Source organism: Cricetulus griseus, assembly GCF_003668045.3.
Source record: "Cricetulus griseus strain 17A/GY chromosome 1 unlocalized genomic scaffold, alternate assembly CriGri-PICRH-1.0 chr1_1, whole genome shotgun sequence".
Lineage (NCBI taxonomy): Eukaryota > Metazoa > Chordata > Mammalia > Rodentia > Cricetidae > Cricetulus > Cricetulus griseus.
In genome coordinates, this window is record NW_023276807.1 from 107704435 (window position 1) to 107718074 (window position 13640).

Sequence of the window (13640 nt, forward strand, 5' to 3'; positions counted from 1 at the left end):
GAATATATTCATTTCTTACTTTAGGGGGGTTTGAGTCACCCCCTGTTCTGTCTGATGCCTGAGCTTCCATGCCAGGTATCATTAGCTCACTGGACCTCTGCTTAGCAAGCTCTCAGCTTTTCACTTTGAGAAAGGAAGTTTTAAATGCAAAGCTGTCAGGGGCACCGAGATCCCAGGGAGATCAGGGAAAGAATGCAGGTGATGGAGAAAGAATGAGACAGAAGAAAGGCTGTGAAAATGAATGGGAAGGAGGGAACTCAATACGGGCGCCTGACTGTGTAACTATTGGATGAGTTGACTGTGTGGTTATTGGATGAGTTGCAGAGCAAACATCCAGCATATAATATGCGAACAAGCCTTCAGTACTCATTTGTGTGTGTGTGTGTGTGTGTGTGTGTGTGTGTGTGTGTGTGTGTGTGTGTATGTGTACTTGCACATGTGGAGGCCAGAGCTTGGCACTGGTGTCTTCCTCCATTACTCTTTTCTTACCTTGTCTTCTTCCAGGTTGGCCATCCTGTGAGGGATAATTTGCTTGTCTCTCTCCTCTCCCCAGTTCTGGGTTATAGACCTATCTGCTGACACAACAGGCTTTGTATGTGGGTGCAGGGGATTTGAACTCAGATCCTCATGCTGTGCTGCAAGCACTTTATCTCCTGAGCATGAGGAGTCTTTGCTGGGATTTGAACCTCCATGGTCAGCATGAGCAGTCCTTGAAAATCAAGTATGTTCATTTTACAAAGGCATTTAAAATATTTAAGTGGATTTCATTGAGTGTGTAAGCAAATCTTGTTCTCTAAGATTCTAAACTCTCCTTTGCTTGACTTCATTTATATTTGTAGGACAGGTGGCGTGGCTGTCCTGTTAGATAAAGCCGTCAATGTTGTATATATCACAGATGTATCTCACAAATTGAGTGGGGCTTCAAACCTCTAACTTTAATTTGTTCTCACAGAATGGCAGCAAGAGCATTTATCTTGGAGGGTTGAACCTCATGAATTAGAAGAACCACTAGAGATGAAGATATGAATCTGTGATATCCATTGGTCAGATTGGTGAGCAAGCCAGGGAGGAAGTGGGGTGAGGGTGTATTGTCCCACACCTATCTGGTTGTGGGAGTGAAAAGAAGAGAGTGCTCAGAGTTTTAGATGGCATTGCCAATCCCAGTAAGAAGCTTTGGAGTTGGGCTGGATCAGGCAGCCAGACTGACCTTACCTGCTGATCTCAAGTTTAAGCCACTCCCTCACTTTGAAAAATGGTGTGCTTGGGTTATGTCCAAAAGAATTAAAATCATATACAAACACTTGCATACAGGAGTTCATAGCTACATTATCCATACTAGTCAACTATGAAAGCAGTAACCACTGAGGCCACTTAGTGGGTGGGTCAAGCGATTGCTAGAGTGTTAGCTCCCCAGTGCCACATAAACCAGGCATGGTAGTTCTTGCCTGGAATCCCAGTACTGAGGTGACAAAAGCAGGAAGCATAGGAGTTCAAGACCAGCCTGGGCTACACAGACCCAGTCTAAAAAAGGCTTCCTCAGTCTTAATGTTTTATCCAGTCCCTGTGGGATAGGCACAAATTAAAAACAAGAGATGAGTGGAAATAATGAAATAGAACTGATATCATACTTTTTATTTTATGATTACAATGAGGCTAACTTCAGTGTTTTCAATGATTGAGATTCTGGTGTGTCAAAGACACTGTTGGCCTAGCTTAATTTAATGATGTGTGCAAAGTACATTATATACTTGCATGCAAATGGATTTATGTAGCCTCGTATAATGATTTTTTTTTAAATGTAGAAGCTCAGGCTGGAGAGACTGCACAGTAGTTAAAAGTGTTTGCTGCTCTCAAGTTGGGTCCCCAGCACTTGAAAGCATTGGGTGGCTCACAGCTGCCTGTAACTCCAGTTCCAGGGGTTCTCATCTGATGCTCTCTTCTGGCTTCTGCAGGAATCTGAATGCAAGTGATTGCACGTGAGCGCTCGCACACACAGTAAAAGAAAAATACATCTTAAAATTGTAGAGGTGATTTTAGAATTGTGGTTTTAAGTTACAGTACTCATGGCATTCAGCTCTGTGAAGAGTGTGAACTATGAGAGGTCCTGAATTTTTCTAAATTTACATATTGACTTTATTAAATCTACAGAAAGGGTGAAGGGAAGTTTGGTTTGCTAGGATTTGAACCTGCATGGTCAGCATGAGCAGTATTCAAAAATCAAATACATTCAGTTTACAAAGGCCTTTCAAATATTTAAGTGAATTTCACTAAGTGTGTAAGCAAATCTCGCTCTCTGAGATTCCGTACACTCTCTTGCATTTCATTTATATTTGTAGGACAGGTGGAGTGGCTGTCCCGTTAGATAAAGCCCTCAGTGTGTAAATCCCTGATGCACCTCACAAGTTGAATGGGGCTCCAGGATGGGTCAGCTTTGGAATCTTTCATGTTAACAAACTGAACTTCAGCACTCTCTCTAAATCCTTTCTGTGTGGAGCAGGTGGTGCACTGTATCTGGACACATACTTGCTCATGCTCTAGCTGCCAGAGCTGGTCAATTAAAAATCGCTGCAAACTACATGGGGAAAGTTCTAACATTTGTCCCTTTGATCTAACAGGTGCTTAGTATAACTTTAAAGATACTGCTATTTTCTGCAAACGTGGACTTTCTTTAGCATTGTTTAGTTTTTGGCTTAGTTTTGAATGGGTTGGACTAGAATCCTTGCTGTGTCATCTACAGGCTCTGCCACCCTTGATAAACTAAATTTCCCCTCTGAGCCCCAAATTTAGACAGTAAAAAAAAGGGTTGTTAAAAGTTCTACTGAAAAAAAAATACATGAATCTGTTTAGATTAAGACAATGCTTCATGTCTGTGGTCACTGTGATGGTTACATTTGATTTCAATCTATTCTGAGATCGATATAGGATGCCCAATGTGGTTTGACATTCAGAGAGATGCTGAGTCTTTTCCACCTAGTTTTTCCTGATGGCAATGCCATTATAAAGCTATAATAATAATACATATTACAACAATATTCATAATATGTACATATAATAAAATACATATAATATTAATGATGGTGATAATAACAATTTACCCCTTTATGTCTTTAGTTTCCATTTATAAATATGAATTGGTATATCTCTGAAACCCACACTTACTTTGTTTAAAAGGGCCATGCTTTTTTGATATTCATAAAGATATCTTTTACTTTCCAAATTATCATAGCATACTTTTTGGTGAACTGGATTCCTTGAACAGATGTCATCCCAGTGTGGTTGGGGAAAAAGGGAAAGCCCCAGCCAGTCACCTAAGCGTTTCATGTCCTAAATATGAGCTACTTCATTTAAATTATGTCACTGTGTTCACTGAAGCTTGAATGACACATGGTGGTACAACAAGCTCTGTATTTCTGTGCCTTCAGTATTATGGGACACAGTAATGCTGCTTCCACATGGTGTGTCTGAATATATACACAGAAGCCTCCACAAGGGACTGGTGACACACAGTTGCTTTCTTGGCATGTGCAAAGACCTGGTTCAATCCCCAGAGCAGTTAGATCACAAAAAACGTAGATTAATACTCAGGAAGATGCTATTTTGTGTGTGGACAACTGAATGAAAATATCAGAGAATCCATACCATAAAGTTACTACCCTTTGAGTTTTCTTTAAGGTTATGTCAACTGGAGGGACTGCCTATATGGATTGCAAAGTCCCAAATGCCTATTCAACATGTGCTATCTTTGTAACAAAAAGAAATTTCATGGGGTTCAAAGTTTTAGTTTGAAAAGCTGTGTTGTAGTTTTTTATGGTTGGGATATAAGTCGCTCTTCTGAGAAAAATTATTTTAATTGGAAAAAAACAAGTTGAGAAAAAAATGTGTGTGGATATCGTCAGTTTCGTAGCATTAATTGTTGAAAATATCCAGCCATTGTCCTTCACAATGCCAAATTCTCCTCTAGTGTTTGGTTGTTGACAGGAGACCTACATGACATCATCCTTCACTGAAGTGCTTCCACCTAGCCTTGTTTGTGAAGTCAAGACTTAGCTGTAAAGAGAAAGTGGCAGAGCTGGTAGAGACAAATGGGTCCTGAAAGACAATAGCTGGGACCACACCAACCATCCAGTGTGAGCAAAGAGAATGGTGGAGGCCTGCAATTTATACCCTGGGAGCTGAACTCACAGCATCCGCTTTTGGGCAACTTACCCAAGTGCCTTACAGAGAAGCTTCTAGAAAGAGAGGCACAGCCTTCTGTGTAGTCCCCCCTGATGCTCAGAGCTTCAGGGCTCTGTTTACACAGCAGTAACTTCACTGTGACCTGAATCATCAGTCTGGCTATTCATGAGGGCCTGAATGGAATTGAATTTGAGGGCACTTCTCTTTTCCTGTAGTAAAATCCTCTGGTTCATGGCCATGTCCCCAGTCTCCTCTGGGACTTTGCCTGTGTGCACTCATCAAGGCTCCCACCTGGTTTACTTTCTGAACCGCAGTGATTCATTGATGTAACATTTACTGACACTCTGTGCCATCTGCTGGCCTGGGCACCTGTTCTCCTCAGCCTTGGAAAACAGTCCTTTTCAGCTCTGCTGGGAGTAGCCAATGAGATCACATGTAATTGTTCTTTGGCGCTATTTGGATGGAAAGATCTTGCCCAGTTCTTATCACATCTAGAAATGATGAAGTAATGACCCCAGAAATTCAAGGAATAAACACAGGACCTAATAAAGTGACAATGTCAGAACTGGAAACATTAAATTTTCCACTCAGAATATTCCTTTTTAAAAAATAGATGATTAAATTTTTTATGTATGAGTATTTTGCCTCATGAATTTACATGCATCACATGAGTGCAGGAAGCCCCCAGATGCCAGAAGATGACATCAGGTTCTCTGGAACTGGAGTTACAGGTGATTGTGAGCCACCATGTAGAGCTGGGAAAAGAACTTGGATCCCATACAAAAACAGTGCAAGCTGTTAGGTATGAGCTCTTAACTGTTAATCCATCTCTATAGCCCCCAGGAAACTCTTGATGAAGTAATCCAATATGTTAAAATGTGACCAATGCCCCTCAGCACAGAGACTGATAGGCCCAGCTGTAGAAATCAAGGGCACTATCCCAGACATTGGGAACAAGAGCAGGGAGGAGGGATAAAGGTAAAACAACAGTCAGGACATCTGAAAAAGTAATAAGGATTACTACTGTCTACCCCAAGATACCTATAATGCATGCAAGTCAGCATATAAAAATTCATATATAGTTTAAATGAAATTCTGGGATGACAATGCTCCCTCCAAGAGCCAACAACCATCTAATAAAAACCCCAACACCAGGTATGAAAACTGTCTTTTGCGTTGTTGGCCAGGGATGTTCAAGAAGCTCCCACAATATTACAGGCTGTTGCCTTGGTTAGCCCTCAGAGGTGGAAGGGAATTTCCTATTGCTGAAGACACCACGCACTTTAGATGCAGAGCCCAGAGGCTCTTAAGCTGGAACTGATATGAACTAGTCTCTGAGGACTAGTTTTCTTGGTATCAGAAGGCACCATGCAAGCTTCCAAAAGGGAAACAACCAATGGTCCTCCCCATCTATGATACCTGTGAGCCACATCAATGACCACCAAACATAATAACCCTAAGGGTGCAGTGATGGTGCACATATCTTGTATAATTGGACTTAAGACTCACTAAACAACAGATATGTCATATCTGACACTAGAAACCTAGTTAACTACCCAGGGCTAGTGTAGTAATAGATTTTCGAGGAAAACCTGCTACTGCTTTTTACTAAATCAGCATAATCCCTAATTGCATTCCAAACATTTGTCCTTATGCCCACAAATATGTATAGTTCTCACCCTTTACCAAGGAAACATTTCATTGCAACAGACAGAGACCATTACAGAAAATCATAACCAATGCAGAGTTGTGGAGCCCAGTCCCAGTGAATACATTAAAAAAAAAAAGAAAAAGAAAAAGAAAAATATCCCTCATGTAAAGCTCAGGGAACATTGAGGAAGAGGGGATAGAAAGACTAAGAGCCAGAGAATCAGGGAGTTTGCTGTGAGATTGTGTTTCCTAGGAATATCAGAAGTTACACCCATAAAGTCCCACCATCATGACTTTCTAAGCATAATTTGAATAAGAACAACAATAGATATGACAAAGTGGAGGGGGCAGTCATGTGGCTTCAACCATACTTAAAGAACTATAGGAAACTAAGAAATTCTGAGAGTGGGAGAAATAGCATTGCTCAGGGAAGATCACAGCAATTGGTTATCCAAAACCAAATGGTCAGCCCAGAAAAATGCACATACAAGTAATGTTATACAGACTCAGCAGGTTATATTTTATATACATATGCACATATGAATGTAACAACACTTAATAAAAATAAGTCATGCGAGGCAGGTCCACTCAGCCCCTGAGGACCAAGCAACCCTGAGTCTGCTGACATCTCTGTGCTAGTCCTGTTCCCACTCACCTGGACAGTGAGTGCCCCAGACCTGCCTGCATCCACCTTGAGACCCATCAGAGTATCAGACCCTCTTGAACCCACTGGAAGAGAACCTTGGACCCATACACACCAGGAAAGGAAGAGATACCACCTGCACCACTGGAAGAAGAGATGGGAAGACGACAATATAAGAACACATCCAACAACAGAGAAACCAATATGATGCCACCAGAGTCTAGGGACTCTACACCAGCAAGACCTGAACATCCCAACACAGATGAAGCAGAAGAGAGAAACCTTAAAAACAACTTCATGCAGATGATAGGGACCCTAAGAGAGGAAATGAGGAAATCCTTCAAGGAAATGGAAGAAAAGACAAAAGATGCAAGAAATCAAGGAAAGCCAAGGAAATACAATTAAACAGCTGAAGGAAACAGTTCAAGACCTGAAAACTGAAATAGAGACAATAAAGAAAACACAAACTGAGGGAAATCTGGAAATAGAAAAATAAGTCATGCATTTGAAAGATCATTCAGTGACACATGAGAGGGTTTGGAGGGAGGAAAGGGAAAGGGGAAATGACAACTGATATAATAATATTATAATCACAAAAAATAAAACAGTTGAAAAAAAGTCTTTTTGGTCCTGATGTTTCATCACAGCAACAGAAAAGTAATATAATGGGTGTCTTTGGAAGCTGCTGCAACTTCTAAACTCATTACTTAGTCAACACTATCCATGTCAGGCACTGTGCCAAGAAATGTGGACCCTGAAACAGGTTAATCTCTCCTTTAAGAGTGGATGAGCCTGGCTAGAATCTTGGTATACAATAGGAAGAGAGAAGGCCAAGGTCAGACAAATTAAACTAAAATCTATTCCATGTTGGGACTCACACCCATAACTTTAATCTGTGCTATTGAACACTTCTTGGGAGCCAATTCTCACATTAGCCCGTGGGGTATGTGGGAGGCAACATAGCACTCTTCTATTATCTATCCTTGGCCTTAGGGAAGGTCTACAAAGTATGTTCCTGGACATACTAAGGCATGATCCATTGCCATTTGTGATGGGCTCTGCTATCAGTTTCCCTGCCTCTCTTCCAAGTGATCCCAACTCCAAGTTTCTCCAGATATCACAGACTGTCCTCATCCAGGGCAAGGATAAAGTCACCTACAGTTGAGAATAGCTGCTGAAACTTGTAACCTTCAATGCCTGCATGCCAGCACCCCACTTCCTCCAGCCAGACTCTCACTCCCCAAGCTTATACAAAACAGTGCCAGGTCATCAGAAGCAGAATCTCTACCATGGATTTGGGAGTTACAGTTCAGGTCTATGTTCTTTCCCAGGGGCTAGGCTAAGGGACACAAGGATAGATGGAGAGGACTGTCCAGAAAGAGAAGGTGCATCTCTGAGGTGTTTGTAGGGGTCTCTAAAGAAAAAAAAAAAGAAAAAGACAAGGGGACAGTTGAGGATAAGGGGGAGAATCAGAATTGTAGTCATCTATTATCGATATCAGAACCAGATACAGGACTGTTTTTCACAGTATCTCAAAATGTACTTGAATTTTAGTATTCCCAAGGCACCATCATACCTAGTTATGCCCCTGCATCAGCGGTCTGCTCACCCAAGATTTCTATGAGAAATCCTCAATTATCCTGACCCAGAAGAAGGGGGAGGCACACTCCATCCCCCCTTCCAAAATCAGCGATTTTGGAAATCCATTATCTTGAAAGAACATTCCCTACACATTTGTGATTAGCATCAGCTGCTATACTCCCCTTGCTGGTGGAAGGCTGACAAATCTGTTTTTGGCAGAAGGTTGTTTAAGCTTGAGTATGTCCTCTGGGCTATGTGTCTGGAAGTTGGCAAGGGGAATGTCCTGGAGTTTTCTAGACCCCCTATCCTGCTTTTTTTCAGAGTCCTGCTTTCCTCCTGGCATTTCCTATTTTCTGAGATGACCAGTTCAGGTCTTAAGAGAACAGTTCTGTCAGTGACTTATCTTTTTGCACACATCTGTGTTTTCTGTGAAGAGTCAAACACATGTTTCTAAGTCTATTTTTTCCCTCTAGGTATAGTTCCCCCTGCCCTCCCTTGACCCCCCACAGTGGTGTGGAATTCAGAGAGGGGATCTGTTTGGTTTCGCTCATCTCTCATTTCTTCCCCGATAGCTACCACTTCTATTGATCATTTTACCACAACAGTGACAAGTGTCTTACCTGAGCCCCCTCTGGACTTCTGGAAAGGCATGTCTCAGAGGGAAGTGTGCACTGATCTCTGGTGGTGCTGGAGGTAAGGGCTGATACTTTTTGGGGAGGGTGATGACAGGCCTGTGGGAAGAGTCACATGGTTAAGGGTTGAGCAGGTTTGTAGCCATGCCTTTCTCAGACAGTGAGTTCACTCTGGCCTGCTCCTACCCTCCTCTGCTATGGGTTTGAAGCTCAAGTGTGAAGAATGCTTTATGGATCATCTGGGCATCTTCAAGTCTTAGCATCCTCTCTCTTCCAGAGTAATAATGTTCTGATGCTTGGCATTCCGTAGTGTGTTCAACAATTTCCTACAAGTGTTATATGCTTTTCAATATGCCACCCATATGGACTATAGGAGGCCTAGAGGAAAGAGAATAATTACCTCTTGCTTATTCTACATTAGATGACCCGAGTTTCAAAAACACCCCAAGAATCATGAAAATGTTTGCAAGTCAATAAGAGCCTGTTTCACCCATTCTCTCCAGCCATTTTTGTGCTCATTCACAAAGTGTATTATGTGGTTTTGTGTCTACTAGGGATGCAAAAGAAAACAAAATAGATATAGTCGTTGGCTTAGAAAGCCCTGCTCCATGCAAGGAAAGAGTGAGGGGCAAAGTGATTGACATGCTTGGCTGAGGGACACATTGACCCAAGAAGAGCAAAGGCATTCACTAACCCACTCAGAGCCCCAGTGGCCCAGTCTGCAGCTCTCACCTCTGTGTGTGTATGAATAGAGCAATAATCAACATTAATATATGTGATATATAAGCATATGGACTGATGTGAGCATATTGTAAGTCCTTAAATTAAATTGAGTCAATTTATTTATAAAAATTCAAATTTCTGGTTGATTTATATGTTGGATCTCTCTTGATCTTGTGAGTGTGGGCAGCTAGATGTGTCTACAACATGTTCTGTCTGATTTTTCCCTAAAGAAAAGAGCATGCAATGTTGGTATTTACGGAGCAAGATTCTGGGAAGAAAGAACAGCAAGTGTAGAGACACTTGCTAGAAATGGATTTGGGGGATGGACTTCATCCCCCAAATGATAACTTCAGAGTAATCAGAAGGTTTGGGCTATTATTAGGTTGTTTAACATTGTCTGCCTGCTACATGCATACTTGGCCAGCTTGATCTTGGGCTGGTAAGATGGCTTAGCCGGTAAAGGTACTTGTAGTCACAGAAGACCTATGTTTGATTCCCAGGACCCACAGGGTGGAAATAGACAGTCAACTCCCATACGTTGTCCTCTGACCTCCCCATGTTCACACTGCCCACCACAAATAAGCAAATGTAAAAAACGGAACTGACTTGTTTCAAACATCAATGCTAAGAAAGAAAGATAAATGGAGGAGGTGTGCTGACAGCAGACAGGATGTCTAATGATGTGAATGAATGGAGGCTCCTGGATGTTGTTCACAGTCCAGCTTCTCCAAGGCCAAATGTTTGTGCTTCTCTTTTGCAGGAACTGGCACAAATCATTTATGTTTATGGCAAGAAATTTACATTAAAAATACTTAATATGTACAAGTGTTTTGACTGTGTGTTGTCTGTGCATCGTGTGTATGCAGTGCCGACGGAGGCATCAGATCCCCTGGAACTGGAGTTACAGGTGGTTGTGAGCCACCATGTGGGTGTTGGAAATCGAACCTGGTTCCTCTGCAAGAGCAGCCAGTTCTCTTAATGTCTGAAGCATCATTCCAGTCCCATAAATGTGATTTTAAATGTCTTACCGAGGCGGCGGTACAGGAATCTGCAAAAGGAAAGAGAACAGGGAGTTAAATCCATTGTTGTTGGGCAGGGCCAGTGGTTAAGAATGTTTTTGTTCTACAAATGGAAATGAAAAAAACAATGGCTGAAGCCCCAGGGCATACTGCTCAAGTGACATTTAAGCTGCATTTCCCAGTGCCCACATGTCTGTGCCTTTATAGTGTAGCAAGTACATTTTGATATTTTTTTCACTTACCTTGTTCACCTCTGAGTACCTGGCTCCTAAAATATAAGATGGAAAAAACAGTGAACCCCGTGGAAAATACCATCAAATACTCTTACATATGCTTCTATGGAAGCCACTTATTACACTTATATGTAATAAGATTGATGACATTGCTTAATGATACTTACTGGGATCTCACCAGTTGCCCAGCATAATGCTGAACACTTTAGTTTGGGGATCTTATTACATTCTCACCCTTGCTAATGGAAAGGAAAAGTCTGAGATGTAGGGAAATTCAATATCCCACAAGCTAGAAAATCATAGGAAGCAGATGTCACTGTGAGTGCCATGACTCTCAAGGACTCCAGAACATCATCCTTTCACTATCCATCCCATTGCTCCTGAAAACCACCTTGCACTTCCTGATACCATGAGTTTCGTTGTTTCAGACCATCAAAGTGACAGCATGCAGAGTTTCATCTGAGTGTGTCTTGTTTCACCCAGCATAATGTCTTCCAAGCTTATCCCCATGGTCATAAATGGTAGGCTTTCCTTCTTGTGGGGTTGAATAAAATCCATTCTATATATGTATACCATTTCTTCACCAAGGCTGCTGTGTACAGACAGATTTCTCTCATGGTTTGCTTTGTGAACAATGCTTCAGGGACTTGGAGGGGAGACAGCTCTTCAAGATCCTAATTTCAGTGCCCTTGGTGGATACTACAAGTGGGGTTCCTGAGTCACAGGCTGTTCTAATTTTACATTCTAGAGGAAATATTATAGTTTTCCCACATGATTGTGCCAGCTTGGCTTCTCACCGGCAGTGGGCACTGCCCCACACCTTGTGATGCCACTTTGGATGGGGTGTTCATGCTTGCATCTTTCTGACACCTGGTGTGTGTATCCTGTTTCTCTATTAAAATGCTGGACTTTCTCCAGCATTGTTTAGTATTCTCTCCCCTCCCTTAAAATTTTAGTAGTAATTCTATCAACAATAGCAACAAACCACATATATCCAATTTGTGGCCTTGGGTGGCTTGTGGTTCTGGATAGCTTGTTGTGTTGCAGTGTTATGCAATGTAAATGTAAGTTTGTGCTCACAAGCCATGAGCTTCAGGTTGAACACAGGGCTCCTGTGCAGCTCTAGACAGTGATATTGTCTTTGCCCTATGTGGCATAGAAACAAAAGGCCTGGACACCCTTACACTCTGTCACCCAGAGCAGGCATGTATGCTGACAAACCATCCATGCCAGGGGCCTCTCCACACTACTGGTTTAGATATCAACATTTCACAAGGTAAGTGGTCTGGGTGACCTTAAGGGTAAGCAAACAGGACCACATAAGTGAAGTAACTCATCACATAGCTGTCAGCTTTTGTGGCTAAAATCCAGCAAAATTCTTTGTTTTTCATGGGGGGTGGGGAGGTTGTTTAATATAGAGCTAACAGGTCAGGTATTTGCAATAATGACAAAAGATAAGATTTAGAGTGGATTTTTTTTTCAGACTGACCTTTAAAATTTGTTTTTAGCAGGGCACAGATCAAGCTGAGGACCTTAGGTCATGCTAAGCCAGCATTCTACTTACCTAACCACACCTCCAGCCTGGCCTTGACTCCTGTTACTCACTGTAGGCTCTGTCAGTAGTAATGAAACAAACTCCTGGACTGAGTAATGGGTGATTTCTTGTACTTCCCCAGCATGTATATGTGAGATAAATGAAGTTGAGCATGTCAAGGCATGTTTCCTGTTTTTAAAAATTATTATTTAATAAAAACATGGAGGCATAGTTTCTAATGCACACTTGGTTTCTACTGTGCAATGGGAGATTGGAGAGGGAATGTTTGGTTACCCTCCTGACAAAGCCCAAGGATGTTCTCCAATGCTGGGGAAGAGTTTCCTGTCAGTCAAACCAGAGGACTACCTAGAGGATTTTCCCCTTCAAGCCCAGGCTTTTCACTGGGCGGTGACTCACATGTCTGCCCTCTGGTGGCCAGTGCTGTAACCAGCATTATCTGCCAAGAGACTGGTCCTGCCCTTTTCAGTGTTTAGGTCTCCCATCACTAGCTGGGGGGTCTTGTTTCTGGTGAGGTGATTAGGAAGAGAGCAGACCACAGATGTGGATGCTATTGGACCCGTACTGGACTATTTTAGGGTCAAACCCTGAAGAATCTAACGACACACACAACATTTTGTGAAGTTGAATCCCTGCTTCTTAGGGTGGGGTGGGGGTGGGGGTGGGAGGCTTTAGAGGTCTATTTGAGATGTGCAGGAGTGGCTTGGACTACACTGTAAGACCTGGTTGTTAAATGGGCAAGGATTTTGTAAGCTGGCTGTTAAATATAGACATTGTTAAAAATAGCTCTTAGAATGGTACAGTTAAGTCATATCAAAACAAAGATAAGGAACACCAAGACATCGCTTCCTGTGAGTGTGCTTTACAAGTCCCATTGAGGTTATTTCCCATGCTATGAAATGACATCTCTTCCAATTCCATGCTCTTTTGTACTTGAAGACTGGCATTCTGGAAGTATTTCCTTGAAGGGAAATGTTGCAGAATCAGAGGACTTATTGTTTGCCATTTGTCCGAACTTAAGGAAGTTTTATAGAAAGTGTTAATTGAGCATGCCCTACTTATAGTTGTATAATGCTTGTAGGCATTGTGTTCTGAGGAGTGTGCCTAAGGAAACAGATGTCTAGAAATTTTCAGCTTAACTAAGAAATGTCCCACGTCGTTATACCCTGGGAGCTGTGATTTAGCTGTGGATGCAAGAGATTGGCAAAAGCCAGTCAGATCTGGGTGTGGTAGTACATGCCTGTAATTCCAGCACTCAGGAAATGGAGGCAGGAGGACCTTAAGTTCAAGGCCAGCTAGGGTTGAAGAATGAGTGCACGGGCCTCTGGGCTACATAAGTCCTTTAAAACAATGAAACAAAAAAACAACTGGCCCTGTGAATTTGGGATAAGGGATATTTTATCTCTCACTGTTACTTTACAAGTGTATGCT

At 42.1% G+C, this 13640-nt stretch overlaps 1 protein-coding gene across 1 annotated transcript in view; it reads right to left on the reverse strand.

The window, feature by feature from the left end:
* Positions 1–13640, reverse strand: part of Clnk (cytokine dependent hematopoietic cell linker) — a 90847-nt gene that overhangs the window by 35811 nt on the left and 41396 nt on the right. Inside the window, exons 8-10 of the mRNA XM_027386715.2 lie at positions 10667–10692; positions 10434–10453; positions 8671–8781 (exon numbers count right to left, since the gene is read on the reverse strand). Of these exons, the coding sequence (XP_027242516.2) occupies positions 8671–8781; positions 10434–10453; positions 10667–10692 (157 nt within the window). The remainder of the gene's footprint in view (positions 1–8670; positions 8782–10433; positions 10454–10666; positions 10693–13640) is intronic.